Genomic DNA, 17,892 nt, shown 5'->3' on the forward strand with positions numbered 1-17,892 from the left:
ACTGATCTAATCCAGAGAGCTGTGATCCACACACACACACACACACACACACACATGCATGCACACACTGTGTGTTTGATATGCTAATTAGCCTGTGACAACATCAGGTGACTTATAGTGAAGTGCTGCTTTACTGAAATGAAGTCAGTTTGAATGTGTGTGTGTGTGTGTGTGTGTGTGTGTGTGTGTGTGTGTGTGTCATGTTCAAGCTAAAAATCTAAACTGTTGAAAAGATGAAAACTTCTCTGTCATCTGTAGAGCGAGTGGACCAAAAGCAGCCATGTTTGTCTCTTCACTGTGGACACTTTCAGCTCGTGTTCGACCTGCCTGTGTGTGTGAACCAGGTGTGTGTGTGAATCTGAGTGTGATCGCTTTCCTCTCTGAGACGAACGTTTGACGAGCAGATGCGTGAATCTGAAGGTTTATCAAACAACAAACAGCTTAAAGGTTCACAGCTGCAGTTCATTTTTCTTTCATCCCGTCATTCATCTAAGCCTTAATCTATGTGATTGGCCGGAGCAGAGTCTCTCCCAGTGATGTCAGAAATGACCTCACGCTCGGTTCAGAGTCGCAGCTTCCCGCCTTTTATGACCTGCATGATGTCATCAGGAAGGACGTGCAGGAGGCCGACGAAATGTTAGTTTGCATCCTTGAAGGTTCAGATGAAACCTGCAGTGTGTGTGTGTGTGTGGGTGTGTGTGTGGGTGTGTGTGTGGGTGTGTGTGTCCTGCTTTCATGGAAGACAGAATTCAATTAGCAGATGATGTCCTTCCACAGAGTCTCCAGTTTGGATTTGACAGCCGAGAGATGATGGTGTTTTATTTATGCAATCAATTTACTGTTTATCACACACACACACACACACTGTGAGAACAGCAGAGCAGTGAATTCATTGTTGTTCATAAAATGAGAAATCAAGCAGCAGCAAACTGTTGTCTGTGACAGTCAAACAGGAAGTGATCACTTACATCAAACAGGAAGTGATCACCTGATCTGATCCTCTCTGACACAAACTGACCTGAAATCAGCTCAAAGTCAGTATGTTTAATGTTCTTCCTCATCAGCTTCATTGATTTCTGTAAATATCTCTTATTGTGAATCTGATGCAGCAACACGTTTCACAGACTGAAAGATGTGGAACGCTCCAAAAACACCTGTTTGAACATTCCACAGGTGAACAGGCTGATTGGTCACAGTGAGAGGATCATGATTGGGTATGAAAGGGGCGTCCTGGAAAGGCTCAGTCGATCACAGAGGATGGAGCGAGTTCACCACTTTGTGAACACATGAAGGATGTGAGCTCCTTGTCACAGGGTGTCTTTTCATTGGCCGGCTGCTGAGCTGAGAGTTTCTGATGCTTTCTGGATCCTGAAGAGGAGTTTCTGTCGAGCTAAGCTGTGCTTTTGTCCTGAGCTCTGACCTTGATGGAGCTCAGAGTTCAGAATCTCGTTATCTTTGTGGATTTTAGTCCGTTTTGGAATCACGTTTCTGTCTGAAAATGAAGAAGAAGAAGAAGAAGAAGAAGAAGGTTTGTTCAAAGGTGAAAGATCCATAAAGGGAAGTCAGTTCAGTATTTCCTCTGAGATGTGGACAAAGACGGGGCTGATCCAGGACCTGTTAGTGGCCCTGGACAGGAGGTCTGGGCCCCGGCTGGCCGCTTCCACCTCAGGCTGGTACTGATTTTCCAGGTTTTCATCATGTACTCGTGAGTGAAAACGCCGAAGGAAAGAATCAATAATGAAGTCGAGTATCTGTCAAGAATAACAAAAAGCTGCTCAGCTGTTAAATTAATCAAGATTCTCCTCAGAAACGTCAGAAACTGTGAATCTTTGAAAAGACGCTCAGGTAACAGCTGCTGCTCGGCCTAAAAGATGGATGAGCGTGAACAAGTCAAGGCTCATGGTCATTATTGAGCAGGTGAGGTTACCTGTGCTACAGGGTTTCCCACAGGGGTCCTCGGCTGGTGTCAGTGTTCATGAAAAACATCATCAGCCTCATTGATCATCAGACAAAATGAGCAGCAGAGATCAAACCACACAAAGAGTTGTCCACGTCCACGTCCTCCTGATAACAGGTGGTTGTTAGAGGGAGGAGACGCAGGTAGACGGCGAATGTGTCCCACCCGAGGGAAATACTTCAGCCTGTCCTGAACAGTCAGCTGATGGCTGAAGGTCGGAGGAGTCGCTCTGATGATTTCTCATCTCTCTACAGTGAATATGAAGCTAGGTTAGCTTAGCTTAGCATAAAGGCTGGAGGCAGGTAGAAACAGCTAGCCTAGCTCTGTCAAAGCTAAAATATCCAGCCAGCAGCGGCTCTGATGCTCCTGATCAACACGTCGTCTTATTTTTGTTGATTTGTAGACAACTGACAGGTGGACGTCAGGACGTTATGAGGACGCCACATAATGTCTACATGACCAACATGTTGACCTGTCCCTTTAAGAGGACACGCTGACAGCTGCAGACGAGCAGGTATAAAATCTGATAACACCATAAAGCAGATGTCACTTCCTGTCTCACACCACAAATATGCATCGTTTCCATCATCTCCGTCGTCTCCATTGTCTCCATTGTCTCCATCCAATCTGGAGCTTCGACTGCCGACGTCTCTGTCAGACACACAAAGACTCACTTTTATTCATCTGTGATGAAGAAAAGTTTTAAAGAAACACAAAAAACGTCTGTCTCAACTCGTTTTATGACCTTCAGGACACACACACACACACAGACAATCACACACTCACACGCACACACACACACACACACACTGACAATCACACACACACACACACACACAATCACACACTCACACACACACACACACACACACACACTGACAATCACACACACAATCACACACACACACACACACACACACACACACACACACACACAGAGACAATCACACACACACACACACACACACACACACACACAGACAATCACACACACACACACACACACACACACACACACACCTCATCTGATCTCTGTTTCCAGTTTCAACCTGTTGCCATCAGAAGAGGCTGTCTGTGGGAGGTGAACTGACCCAGTGTGTGTGTGTGTGTGTGTGTGTGTGTGGAGACGGCAGTGACCACAGTGCGTGCTGCAGTTGCCATGGTTACTCTCTCTCAGGCTATGGATGTTAGCAGCTGTCACCATGGCGACGCTGCACCATTGACCAACCCGGCTGTCCAGATTTAAAACAAACTTTAAAAACCTGGCGACTTTTCAACGGACCAATCAGACGAAGCAGCAGCAAACGTGTCATCAGTGCTCTGACCTGCAGTTCTTCCACCATCCACCAGATGCTGCTGTGACCAGCAGCTTCTCGTCACGGCAACAAGAGCGAGCGCACACGTTAAGTAGTACATCTGCTCGTGGACACACAACCAATAACAGACCGTCCTGACCAATAACAAACAAATAACAGACCACCCTGAACAATAACAGACCACCCTGACCAATAACAGACCGTCCTGACCAATAACAAACAAATAACAGACCACCCTGAACAATAACAGACCACCCTGACCAATAACAGACCGTCCTGACCAATAACAGACCGTCCTGACCAATAACAGTCTTCCTGCCTCGCAGGTCTGGTCTGTGTGGCAGATGTGTGGTCAGTTTACAGTTTCCAAGGTGAGGAGGACGAACCATGAGCCGTAAACTGACCTCTGACCCCTCAAATCATCCCAGTGACTCTTCAAACATCAGCTCTTCATCATCAGCTCTTCATCATCAGACCACGGCAGAAACACTCTTCAGGCTTTTATTGGACAGCCTGAAGAAGAGGAAGAGTTCAGTGATGAAGCTGTGACCGCAGATGGGTTTTCTGCGAGAACTTTTTACATTTCTTTGATTTTACGGAGACGCCTCCTCAAAGGCTGCGGCCGCGTCGCTGCGCTGACTTTTCACGGTGGAGGTCGGCGCCGTATTTTCCATCAAATCTAATCACTTTTCCAGGTTTCATTTTCAGAGGCAGCAGCAGAAGCCTGGAGGGACTCTGGACTTCAGTCTTTGCATTAAGGAAGGGAACATACTGCTGTGTGTGTGTGTGTGTGTGTGTGTGTGTGTGTGTGTGTGTGTGTGTGCGTGTGTGTGTGTGTGTGCGTGCGTGCGTGCGTGTGTGTGCGTGTGTGCGTATGTCTTCCTTCTGCAGCCATGAATCAGCTCCATTGAATGTGTAAAAGATCACTGAGGATGAACAGAAGTCTGTGCAGAACGTCCATCGTTAAGGTTTCCTCCTGCAGAACGTCAGAAATTAAAATGCAGAAGAAGACAGGTGGTGAAATATTAAAGGGGGGGGGGGGTAACTGTACCGACTCAGCAAATCCCCCTCAGAGGTGCCGCGGTCGACTCGACGAGCTCATTAAAACTGATCTGCGGTCACGTGACGGGTGCAGGACCACTGCAGCATCGCGATCGATCAGCTGCTGCTGATCTTCCTCCAGGCTGCTGACGGTCTTCATCACTTCTGTCAGCTCTGCAGTTTATGACCGTCAGCAGTGTCATGTTCACAGAGGACCGTCCCTCAGCAGCACCGGTCCTCCAAGTCCTGTCCATCAGATCAGCCTCACCTGGCTGTTACCAATGGACACGCAGAGTGAAGATAGATTTATTGTTTTTATTCTCCATCTCAACCGAACTCCAGCTCACCTGAAACATTAGAAAATGCGTCTTCTGTCTCCAGCTGATGTGTCCTTCATCAAAGTCTCGCTCCTCTGAAAGAGTTTCACATCGAAGCAGCACGTATGAAGACGCCAAACCTCACTTAAACTGACCCCCAGAAAAGACAAAAAAGACAAAATGTGAAGCCAGCTGAGTTTGGCTTGAACGTCCACGTGGGAAGCAGAAGACCAGCTTCTTTCTGTGCACAATGATTCCTTTAAAGCACATGACGCCCACAGACTGCTGGCCTGAGATCAGCCAGAGAAAACACTGAAGTTACAGAGAACCTCCTGAAACTGCTCAGCGTCAGGAGGACACAGTCATGAAAACAAATACGTCTCAACAAATACTGCAGGGACAAAACGTCCCCTTGACAAACATTTGGTCCACGGCGAGATGTCTTGAATGATTTCAGTCAGACTGTTTCTGCCGTGGTTTCATAAAGAAAATATCTAAAGACGGACAGTTGTGTTTGAAAGGTCTTCACCACACACACACACACACACACACACACACACACACACACACACACACAGCTACAGCAGGTCTTCATGAATCCTTCAGTGTGGACATGAAGTCTTCCTCAGTTCAGTTTCAGATTCACTGAATCAGGTTTCGTCATTAAAACTCAACAAACGTCTCAGCTGGTAAAGATCTGTAGCTGGGAAACATCTGACCACTCAGGAACAATCAGCTGTGTAAACAGGAAGTCACTGTAGCATCAGGAGCTAGCAGAACTTCCAAACATGACGGTTTTAGAGGCTAAAAGCTAAATCTTTATAAATGGACATATCTGTTGTATTTCCATCTGCACACACGCAGAAATCTGAGTTTCACAGTTCGTCGTGTTCATACAGTTTCTAATGAGAGCTACGATTATGCTAAGCTAACTGATGTTATGCACTCATTTAGCCAAATGTTTTTCACATGATCTTTGGTGATTTGAGGTTTGTTGTGTTATTTAAAATCTTCCAGATTCAATCATTATCAAACAGAATTTATCAGGTTTCAGGTCGACGTGTCGACTGGACTCCAGATTATCTCTGACCGCTCAGGTGTTAGCATGCTAACGTTAGCTTTGTCAGCTGGTTCAGTTAGTGGCTGTGAGTATTTATACCAACTCCTCTCTAACAAGAACTAGTTTGTGAGCTGCAGCCTGGTGTAATTTAGTGATGATCAAAGTAAACTTAGCGAACTGACGTTAGCACGAGGCTAACTCTGCAGTGACCAGCAGCTGCTGAGGATGAGCCCAGTGACTTCAGCTTTAGCCTCCAGGCTGAAGTATGAATCATGCCGGCTGGCGACCAGCACCAGTGTCACAGTTGTGCAACCAAATAAAAATTGTTTGATCAATACGTTAAAATCCTGAGTTTGTCCTCTTCCTCTGCACGTTGGTGTCTTTAAGCCTGTTTGTACTTGTTTCTCTGCAGGTCCCTCCTCTCGTCAAAGACAATGTTTTCCTGTGGACATTCTCTCATTGGACAGAAGATGAGGATCATCTGAGCCCACCGATCCGTCCACCCAACATGGCCGATGACCTCTACAGCAGCACCTTCTCTGCTTCTGAATCTGACTTCTCCTCCTCCTCTTCCTCCTCAGCGTCCGCCACCTTCCTCACGCTCGAGCAGAGGGCGGCCTTTGTCTTTGTCCTCATCCTCTTCATCTTCTTGGGCCTGCTGATTGTCCGCTGTTTCCGGATCCTTCTGGACCCTTACCGGAGCATGCCGTCCTCCACCTGGACGGACTACATGGAGAAGGACACCTTCGACTATCGGATTTCCTGACAGGCAGCCTGAGAGGCAGCAACCCTGACGACCAACAGGTTAAACTGAGGCGACGATCACACTGAGAGAGAAGCACGAGCGCACATGTCCCCCCCAGAGGTTATTAAGGTGGAAACAGGAGACAGACAGTTGACAGCAGCTTTAGTCTGTCCACCCGAGGACCCACTTTGTCCTCTTCACATCTACAAATACAGTCCTCTTCTCTGGTGTTTCTGAACCTTCAATAGTAACAAATGAAGATGAATCCGACATTTAATAATCTAAAAATCAATAAACTGCCATCAGTAACCTTAACATGATGCTGCTCCTCATCCCATAGAGACTTCCTTCAGTGACTCTGTCCCACCTGTACAGGTAAAACCTGTCCTGGAAAACACGGCAGAGGAACAGCCGGGGAGGTGTGCGCTGTGTTTTTTGACCTGCTTCCTGTCTGGTTGTCGCCTCAGTCCGCCTGGCAGGCAGACATCTGGGCAAAGACACACCCGGTACAAACAGTGAGATTTAATGAAGAAACTTAACATCAGTTAGTCTTTAAAAACAATCAAAGTTTTAGTTTTGATGTTTGTTTTATTGGTGAAATACGTCAAAAACAACATCGTCTGCGCTGTCGACCAGCTGGAACATGGATCTGAGGCGCAGGTGATGCAGGTGGTCTTTGCCCACGTGTCGACCTGTGAAGCTCGTAGAAATCCGTCCGCGGTGCAGCTGTCGGACTGCAGCGCTGCACTGGATTTCCACGACTCCGCATCCATCGACCTGCCTGCCGAGCGGCGCGTCCGGGCTGCTGTCTCTCACGGGACGGGGACATTTATTTTGTCTTTTTGACTTTTTGTTCCCTTTGACAAATGGACGTGCTGACATTTACTGACAGACTGCAGAACTTATTCAGAGAACTTGATGTTCGGTGAAGCTCGCTGCTGAACAGTGTGGTGTTATTTTTGAGTGAAGAGGAGGAGGAGGAGGAGGAGGAGGCCCAGGAGAATTGAATGCAGGAGCGCAGAGGAGTGATGGAGGCTGTGTTGAATCGCTCTGACTGCAGAGACGAGACGCCGGTCCAGCCGTTGCTTAGTAACTGGTGTTTTCAGTGCCAGCTGATGTCTGAAATGCCGACGTCTCACCGAGCAGCCGATCGGGGCTGCAGCCAACAGCTCTGAAGACGAGGAGACAACACGCAGGCCGGAGGACAAATGACCACCGAGGACATGAAACGGCTCTTCGGTTTCTGAGTCTGCCTGTTTGGGACAAAACCGACTGTCCTCTGGAAGCGTCCCCGTCAGACCCACAGGTGGGTCTTTACCACCAGCATCACTCAAAGTCCACCGGAGACCAAAGTGTCCAAAGACGAGTCTGAATTTTCACGCAGCAGACGAGCAGTGATGTTTTGTTGTATTTCTTCTTCCAGCAGCTGCAGCAGGGCCCCCCAGGTGACCTGCTGAGGCCCCCCAGGTGACCTGCTGAGGCCCTCAGAGGACCTGCTGAGGCCCCCCAGGTGACCTGCTGAGGCCCCCAGGTGACCTGCTGAGGCTCCCAGGTGACCTGCTGAGGCCCTCAGAGGACCTGCTGAGGCCCCCCAGGTGACCTGCTGAGGCTCCCAGGTGACCTGCTGAGGCCCTCAGAGGACCTGCTGAGGCCCCCCAGGTGACCTGCTGAGGCCCACCGGGCGACCTGCTGAGGCCCTCAGAGGACCCGCTGAGGCCCCCCAGGTGACCTGCTGAGGCCCTCAGAGGACCTGCTGAGGCCCCCCAGGTGACCTGCTGAGGCCCCCAGGTGACCTGCTGAGGCTCCCAGGTGACCTGCTGAGGCCCACCGGGCGACCTGCTGAGCCCCTCAGAGGACCTGTTGAGGCCCCCCAGGTGACCTGCTGAGGCCCACCGGGCGACCTGCTGAGGCCCTCAGAGGACCTGCTGAGGCCCCCCAGGTGACCTGCTGAGGCTCCCAGGTGACCTGCTGAGGCCCACCGGGCGACCTGCTGAGGCCCTCAGAGGACCCGCTGAGGCCCCCCAGGTGACCTGCTGAGGCCCCCCAGGTGACCTGCTGAGGCCCACCGGGCGACCTGCAGAGGCTGTGCTGTAATGGGCTTCCTCGTGGTCGGAGGCCTCCTGTCAGACCTCCTCGCGTGGAGCCTGAACCTCCGAGCTGAAATCCCAGTGAAAGGCTGCTCCCCTCTGTGCTGGGGGTGGGCTGGGGGCTGGGGGGGCTCACGGTTAGTTCTGCTGCTTTGTTTCTGGATTAATTTCTGCATTAACTGGCTGAAACTGTTCATGAACTCACAGAGTTTCAATCTTCTCTAGAGTCGCCGCCTGGCTGTGGTGGGGGGGACCGAACGCCACCATCACCCCCCTCATCCTCCCTCCTCCTCCTCGCTGGGACAAAATCTTCATTCCACTCAGTGAATCTTCAAGTGTTTTGGAGGCTGTCAGGGGGGGTCCTCTCTGCATGGGGGGGCGAGTGAACCCCCACCTCGAGGAAAAGACCTTGATAAAAACAGGAACAGGAGGATTTCTTTGTGTCGTCCTGATGGTGGACACTGCCGTCCTCTCCGATGGATCGCAGCGGGATCGGATGGAAGGGTCCAAATCTCAACGACTGAGCTTGGATTCATTTCTTTTTTGGGAGCTTATGAAATATTTGGGGCCTCCGGGGTCCCACGCCCGCCCCCCAGCATCAGAGGTGGAGAATAAAAAAGGAGTTTTGGTTTCTGCCCAGCAGGAGGCTCAGAGAACTTCATCTCCACATGATTCAGGAGGACAATCAGCCCGTCCTCGCTCTGTCCCCTTCAGTCCTGATTCCAGCTTCACGTTCACGGTGTTTCAGCCTTTTGAGTGCTGCTGTCATCCTGAGTCCCTGCTGTGCTTCAGGAAGCCTCATGGTTTCTGTTAGTGTGTGAAAAGCGTCCAGTTCAGGCTCCGTTCACACAGCAGCTGAGAGTCTCAGAGGATCTGTTCACGTCCACTGACGTCTGGAGCAGGGGACAAAATGTGGACTTAACCCTAACCCTGACCCTATTTATACAGAATTCCCGTCTCTTTAGCCCAAAACTTTATTTAAAAACACAAAGTTCAACCCATACTGCATCACTTTTCATATATTCTGGATTAAATTTCTGCCCATTTGTCCAAAAAAGGACAACAAAATATGTCAACAAGCTCTTTCATTTATTTGTGATAAAAAAGGTCCAAACATGTGTCATTGCCATCTACCTGTCTGTCCCACTTCAGCTCCACCCAGGCTCTGTCCTTACTGTCCAAATTTGGACAAAAAATCCTGCAGCAGTTGGGTGGAGCTGAAAATGGTCAGCCAATCAGGAAGGAGCTCATGGGATCAGAGACGCTCATCGTGTTGTGTGTTTTCTGATTTTGTCTGAGGTGAACTAAAGCGTCTGATGGATGATCTAAAACTGACAATGTGAAGTCCACACACACACACACACACACACACACACACACACACACACACACAGCTACATGACACATGCACGTGATGTCTCAGTTTAAGACGCCGTACCTCTCCACACACTGTCCAACATACCCAGCAGCTCACTGCCGAAATAACCCCCCCCCCACCACCACCACCACCACCACCACCACCTGGACGTCCTCACCCTCCCATTGGTCTCTCAAACAGACCTTTGTTCACTTGTCTCTCGCCTTCAGACTCTCTTGTCCTCATGGCTTCCTCAAGCTCCGTCATTTCTTACATTTCAGTTAGCTTCACAGGTCCAGGACAGGACAGGGCAGGACAGGACAGGGCAGGACAGGGCAGGACAGGACAGGGCAGGACAGGACAGGACAGGGCAGGACAGGACAGGGCAGGGCAGGACAGGTGAGAGACATTCAGGTTAAAGCTCATGAAGAAGTCAAAGTGCAGGTAAAGTTACAACAAGCACTAAAGAGGAGGACGTCTCGTTTTCATTAGTCTGTCAGCTGCTGCAGGAGGAAAAGAAATCTGTGCAGAGGCTTTTATTTGAGTCGTGGGGACAAACGTGGGTTTGTAGACCTGACACACACACAGACTGTGTCTTCACCACACAGTGGAGATGTCCCATTTGGAAGACATTTTGGTTTTAGTGTGGTCAAATATCCACTATGAGGCTCAGTGGACAGCAGAGATCAATGCGGATCAATATTTCAACTCTTGATCATAAACTCTTCTTCACGTTCTTCAAATTCTGCCGACTTTAAGGCGAAACGTCCTCGGTGTGAAAGGAAATGAATGAAGGGGTTTTGTGAACATGAAGTGATTCTTTATGATCTCAGGGACATTAATTTTAACATCTGAACTTTTGAAGGTGAAGTCAACGTGTCCACTTTTGTCCCCTCTGACCTTCCGTACTGGGACCGTCAGCAGGCCGGTGTGTAAACAGGGCAGTGTTGACTGAACAGAGGACACACTGACAGACCGATGAGGACAGCAGAGACGGAGACGTCTTTAAAGGTGGACGAGACGTTTGTGATTCACGTTTCGTCTGATCCCTTTAATTCTGCTGTCCGCCTTTCAGCCATCTGCATCCTGCTCTTCCTCCCCTCCTCCTCCTCCTCGCCTGTCCGCCTCTCTCTGCTTACTCACTCTCTTGATCACTTTCCTCCTCTTCATCATTCTGTCTTCCTCCCACACTCCCCCCCGTCTTATCTTGAAGTTCACTTCAGCCTCTTTCCCTCGCCTCCCCCTCCCCCTCCCCCTCTTCCTCCTCCTCCTCCTCCTCCTCCTCCTCCTCCTCCTTGCCTTACAGTAAGCCTGTTTACGTAGGATTAGAACCTCCAGCAGCTCTGTTGCTGCTGTTTTTACCCTTTAAGGGAGTTCGAGCGGCTTTCTGCTGTCTGCTGTTTCTTCTGTGTTTGCTTTGATTTGGAAACTGAAGCTGAACGTCGAGCTGCTTCACCCGAACTCTGAGTTTTTCTTCACATTGTTGAACTTGAATGGAAAATTCGCCTCAGTCACGGATGGATGAGTGGATTTGAGGAGGGTCAGGAGGCTCCTCGCTCTCGCTCCTCACATATGGACGCTGGTCGGGTCCCCAGTGTTTTTGGGCGCCGGGGACCCCTTTAGTTTAATTTTCCAACGTGCCTCTGTAGACAGAGGACGGTGAGGTGCTTGGACGGTCACAGGCTGGACCTTCAGGAGACCAGGGTCCATGTGAAACCACAGGTGAAGCTTGGCTTGTTCAGTACGTGACCTGATGTCGTGTGTTCAGTTTCACGTGCGTCAGTTTGGGTCCCTAAACTTCACGGCATTAACCTCGTGTTTATTACTGTTCTCAGCGAGCTTTATTTTGAAAGTCTAACAGGACGTTGCCAACTGGACGTCTTACTGCTAACTAAATGAGGGGTCCTCAGACCATCAGAGTTTGAAGCATAAGGCCACGTCTGGATGTGATCAGTCAGGAGTGATGCAGGAGCACCGTGGGGTCGGGGGGTCGGGGGGTCGGGGGGTCCCTGGTCCAGGGAAAGCCAATCAAACAAAAGGATGCAAAAATAACCATAAAGAGACGCAAAACAACCACGAAGAGATGCTAACCCGTCACAGAGAGACGGAAAACGACTTCACGTCTACAACACGTCTCGCTCTGATGAAGGAGGTGTGGGGGGCTCAGAGACGAGCGTCTCTGTCTGAGGATGTCTTGTCTCATAATCTGTCCACGTCCTCGGCCATTTTTGATAAAATATGTAAATACAAAGACATCACCTCCTCCTGTGGGCCTGTTTCAGCCACGAAGAGACGTAACGAGCGTTTAGCTAAAAGTGTTAGCTACAGGCGTAAGGTAAGCTAACGGCTTTAGCTAACGATCAGCTGATGAGTAGTAAATCATGCAAAGTGTACGAGAATTTAGTGATTTTGGGGTAAAAATCTGAAACGTGAAGTAACATGAGGCGATGCACGATGTCGGTGTGTATCCGCAGGAGTTCAGCACGAGTGTGTGTGTGTGTGTGTGTGTGTGTGTGTGTGTGTGTGTGTGTGTGTGTGTGTGTGTGTGCTTTCAGTGGGTGGACGCACGTCTCCCTGAAACTGTGAAGTTTGCTTTTTTTGATGAGCTGCGTCTGTTTTCTATTTTCTGTGTTGTGGCTTTGAAAAGTTGTGATGGAAACAAACACGACTGTAAGTTTCAGCTCGGCGGTTTTCGTACGAATGGCGTCTTTCTCTCAGCAGTTTTATCTGATGACGACGGCTGAATTTCTTTTTTTTTCGTCTTTACAGTGTTTTAACTTAACGTTGTATTTTATCGATGCAAAGGTTTTATTTTGATAAAGAATTCGAGTCTGTGCTTTGGAAATGTTTCCATTCTGCTGTGTTTGATTGTTTGTGATCAGAGTTTCGTCTGCAGCAAACGTCAGAGGACGTTTAACCACCACTGACGCCAAAACAGGAAATGATGTTTGTTATCTTTGTGAACAGAAAAGTTGAACTTTTCAAAACAACAAATCAAACAGTCAATTTGTTGCTTTTTTTTCCAAAACCTCCAAAAAATAAAATTTCACATTTAATACAAACATAAAACAAAACATTTGGATGCATGTTTTTCAAAATAAAATTTTCCAGTGCTGGTTCTGATGTTGGTGTTCGTCGTCGTCGTCATCGTCAAACTTAACATTTGGAGTAAATACTTTGAATATTAAGTTTCAAAATCAATCAAGTTTGCAGAACACAATTAAAAAATCCAAACTCCAAATGAGCTTTTCTCTTTCGTCCTCAGAGACGTCTTTCCCGTCCTTCACTTCCTGTTCTGTGTGTGAGCTGAGGTCCGTTTATCTTCCCGCCTTCTGTCTGAGCTCTTTTATCAGTCTGTGCTCTTATTTTGTAAAGAAATAAAACTTCCTCTCGGACCAAACCGGATTTTGTATTTGTGCTTTTTTCCAGCAGGTGGTCAGATGTTTGAAACGCTGTTAAAACATAACTCGTTTATAGTTTATGACAGCAAATGATTCATAGAATAAGAATTCTAATAATACACAGTAATAATAAAATCATTTATCGTCTTCTATGTGAAATATTTGATCATATAAATTATAACAAATGCTACAAACATGTACGCTATTTTTTATTTCTTTTATTTCTGTCTTTCAGAGGATTTTATTCTCTGAATTTATTAACTCCTGAATAAGAGTCGTGTTTTCTCCGACTCGCAGCCACCTCGAAAACGTCTTTCTTCCACTTCAGCTTTGAATCCATAGAGTTTCTAAACTTTTCAAATGGATGAAGATGAAGATGAAGATGAAGATGAAGATGAAGAATGAGGAATTCTGCATCAGATTCTGGTTTGTACAGATTTTCGACATTAAGCTGCTTCACATCATCCCTCGCTCTGTGGACAGTCATGGAAAGCTAATGTTAGCCTGTACTTCCATAATGTGTGTGTGTGTGTGTGTGTGTGTGTGTGTGTGTGTGTGTGTGTGTGTGTGTGTGTGCGAGTCATCATACGTGACGGCTGACAGATGGTCGACGGGTGGAGCGACAAACTACAGCACGTTTTTCTGTTTCCTCTGAGAAGCTTCGAGGGAGACGTGATGAGGATGGAGAAGACGAGCAGAACGTCAGGCAGAACGAGCCGAGCACAGATCGAACGGCGTGTGAGCGAAGCGAGAACGAGGAAACCGGCCCAGCGTCTCACCAACGCCTGCAACAGATCCACCAGAGGCCAGCCTGTCCGGGTCAGGGTCTGCCCCGCCCAGGTGCAGCACCCGCAGGGGGCGATAATGACTGGAGAACATCTGGAGGACGTCCAAAAGTCTGGAGGACGTCCAAAAGTCTGGAGGACGTCCAAAAGTCCAACCAGACGTTGTCTATAAATTATTGCCAACTTGACCACAGAGGAACTTCGGTCCACGGTGGACTAAAGTGGACTAAGGTGGACCACGTGGACTAAGGTGGACTAAGGTGGACTAAGGTGGACCACAGTGGACTAAGGTGGACTAAAGTGGACTAAAGTGGACTAAAGTGGACCAGGTGGACTAAGGTGGACTAAAGTGGACTAAAGTGGACTAAGGTGGACTAAGGTGGACTAAAGTGGACCATGGTGGACTGATGTGGTCCATCAGATCTACTGCACGCTTTGGTGCGACACCACGTTGGTTGAAATATGTGTGCTGATACGTGACTTTAAAATGAGTCCGTCCCCCATCGACCGTCCACAGCTGCAGCACGTCGGTCTCGCGTCTCCTCTAAAGTGTCCAATGAAAAGCTCCCTGGTTGAGTTTTGGTCTCTTCGTCAGCTGAGACCAGCAGACGTGGTCAAACCTCTGCGGTTCCAGTGTTTCTCCATTCGGTGGCGCTGCAGCATTTCTGTGAGCGGAGACCCTTTGGTTTGTCTCGCTCACTTGCGTAGGGACATGTTGACAGTTTGGTGGTTTAAGAGACAAATATGAAACATAAACAAAATGGACACCAGTCGTGTCTTCCGTCCATGTAAGAAGTATGAACGTGTGAGGTGAAATGTCCAACTCTAAAGGGACGCTGATGTGGCATCACGGCGGGGTGGAGTCCTGTGAGGACGTGCTGTAATCGGATTAAATGATTGGCTGGCTGAAATCCATTTTAATTTCCATTCATAATCAACACAGTAATTAAATCCAGAGTCAAACACCGGAACAGCTCTTCAGTCAGCGCTGGTGCCCTGCTCGACAGCACGCGGTCACACAGCTGCGTACGGCACCGAGGACACTGTGGACACGTCCTGTGTCTGTCCTCTGATACCCTGAAGTCTCCTCGGGCCGTCTTCTGTAACTGAGTACAAGTACTGAAGTCCTGCTCCGATGTTTACGACGACATGAGTGTCCAAAGCTGTCCACGCGTCAGCAGACAGGTGACAGACTTCTTCTTCTGTCTCCATTCTGTCCCTCAGTACGTCCTCACAGCACAGTTCATCACCAACATCCACATCAGACAGGGACGGACAACTGGACCGGCCTAATGGGGACAAGGGGACAAAGGGACAAAGACATCAGGAGCTTCTTTTGTGTCTCAGTCTGAGAGTCTTCTTCTTGTGTGTGTGTGTGTGTGTGTGTGTGTGTGTGTGTGTGTTGTTTTTAGTTACTTAAAGAAATCTTTGTGATATTTTAGAAAATACAACATCAAAGTATTTTAGCTTTTCGTTCTTTGTAACATTTTAGTAATTCAAATCTTTTTTTCTAGTGTAGTGTATTATTTATTATTATAATTATTTATTATTATTTATTATGTATTTTTATCATTATTATGTATTTATTATTATTATTATTATTGTTCATTTATTTTATCTTTATTATTTATTTTATCATTATTATGTATTGTTTATTTTGTATCATTATTTATTATTATTATATTATTGTTATTTATCATTTATTTTATCTTTATTATTTATTATTTCTTTTTATCATTATTATTTCTTTTTCTTTTTGTCGTGTTTGCCTCTTCGAGCTGGACGTGAACTGCTCACCTGACCCGTTCACTGGAGCTCCTGAACGCACCGCCGTCCTCTGTCTCTGGCTGGCGGCGGGCCGAGTGTCGATAATGTAAATGTGCCGTAGCGCCGGTGCTCTCCTGTACCTGAGGATCGGCCGCATCGATCACAGAAGTTTGATCAATTAGTCAGCAGCTGCGGGCCGCGGCGCCGCAGAGCGTCTGTTCTGAATCAGTGAACGCTTCCACGCGGCGCTGCGATCGTTTGTGGCTACATGACGTATTGATCAGCCTCATCAATAAATGAAAACAGCCTGAGGGCCTTCAGAGCGAAGTGATGAAACAGAGACTCCATGAAAGACAGAAATCCTCCCGTGATCCTTCACTTCAGTTCATCCGCACGCTATTTTCATCACTCCGGAAACAAAACACGGTGGCACCTCACGGACGTGACGTCATAGGTCACACATGTAACATTAAATCAGCTCTGTGACGGAGACTCCAGGTAAACGAAGAGTCCACACGTTCCAATCATGATGTACTGATGAGGATGAACAAAACTGATTTCTAAAGAGTTGATTGGCTGGAATTAATGACCTGATTAATGGCGAATCAATCATTGCTGATGCCTTACAGATTATTTAAGATGCATTAAGAATAACAAGGTGGTTGTCTTCAGAGGTCAAAGCTGTGTTTTTATGGAGTTTGCTGCGTCGTCACAGTTCGATCGATGTGCAGGTTTGGAGTGAAAGACCTGAAGTAAAACACACCTGTGGGAGAGGCGTGTCCTCACCGGAGGAGACAACAGAAGCATCAGTGCGTGTCCTCAAGGACGAGATGCTGCAGAGGACGAAGGCCTTCAGTCGTCTTCAGAGGTGAGGGTTTACACCACCACCTTCACACGATCAGGGATCAATAACTCCGTTTCAAAGGGTCGCTGAAGGTCAGCGTGTGTCGGCTCGTCAGCTTCATCACCGTGATGATGAAGGTTGATTCTTCTCATGTTTCTTCTGTTATCTCCAAAATGTCTGCTGAGCTGAGAGAAACAGGCTGTTTTCAGCTCTATGACGATGATTTTCAGCTGATCCAAGAGGCTTTTTAACGAGTTCACTGAGCTGAAGAAGACATGAAGGAACTCTTCATCCTTCAGTTCTGCTCAAACATCTGGAGATACGAGCTTTTCACTGCACAGGAAGGAATCTGAAGAGTAACTACAGCTGACAGATGTAATGGAGAAAAGTAGAGTATTTACCTCTGAGACGAGGAGGAGGAGAAATATGAATCAGCTGATCCTAAAAGTCTGTGAACCAGAATCAATCATCAGTAATCAATCTGTTCACTGACAACAGCTTCATGTGTTCATCTCCTTCATCCTTCATGTGTTCACAAAGTGGTGAACTCGCTCCATCCTCTGTGATCGACTGAGTCTTTCCAGGACGCCCCTTTCATACCCAATCATGATCCTCTCACTGTGACCAATCAGCCTGTTCACCTGTGGAATGTTCAAACAGGTGTTTTTGGAGCGTTCCACATCTTTCAGTCTGTGAAACGTGTTGCTGCATCAGATTCACAATAAGAGATATTTACAGGAATGTGTCTCCTGTCTCTGTGTCTCCCTCTCTGTCCTCTGTGTCCTGATCAGAAACCTGCTCAGGTCTTCTCGGGGTTTCATCTCCTTCATTAAAATTCTTCGCCCTCGGGCGGCTGCGTCGCTTCACAGGCCTCATGCATTCACACCGCCGTTAGATAAGGTAAGACCGACTCACGCGCGTGCACACACACACACACACACACACACACACACACAAACACACACACACACACTTTAATCACAGGAAAAGCAGTCCAGTCAGCAGGGTTTGGAAGCAGCAGCATCACGCTCACATATTTGATTTCTCTTGATGTGAATCAGATGTTTGAACTGTTTTTCATTCAGCAGATCAGTCAGGGGACGTTTTCTAATCCTTTCAGTATCTTTCTGTGGCCGATTTTCGGTGCACCTGCCAGAGTATTTGTACACTGCGGTATGAGCACTTTTACTCAGGCGAAGGATCTGAACGCCTCGG

At 47.9% G+C, this 17,892-nt stretch overlaps 1 protein-coding gene across 1 annotated transcript in view; it reads left to right on the forward strand.

Moving 5' to 3' along the window:
* Nucleotides 1-13,279, forward strand: part of LOC143335011 (uncharacterized) — a 22,267-nt gene extending 8,988 nt beyond the window's left edge. Inside the window, exons 2-4 of the mRNA XM_076754107.1 lie at nt 6,104-7,742; nt 7,860-8,660; nt 8,749-13,279. Coding sequence (XP_076610222.1) covers nt 6,200-6,457 — 258 coding nt within the window. The 5' untranslated portion in view covers nt 6,104-6,199 and the 3' untranslated portion in view covers nt 6,458-7,742; nt 7,860-8,660; nt 8,749-13,279. The remainder of the gene's footprint in view (nt 1-6,103; nt 7,743-7,859; nt 8,661-8,748) is intronic.
* Nucleotides 13,280-17,892: the final 4,613 nt, after the last annotated feature.

This window comes from Chaetodon auriga, chromosome 17 (assembly GCF_051107435.1).
Source record: "Chaetodon auriga isolate fChaAug3 chromosome 17, fChaAug3.hap1, whole genome shotgun sequence".
NCBI lineage: Eukaryota > Metazoa > Chordata > Actinopteri > Chaetodontiformes > Chaetodontidae > Chaetodon > Chaetodon auriga.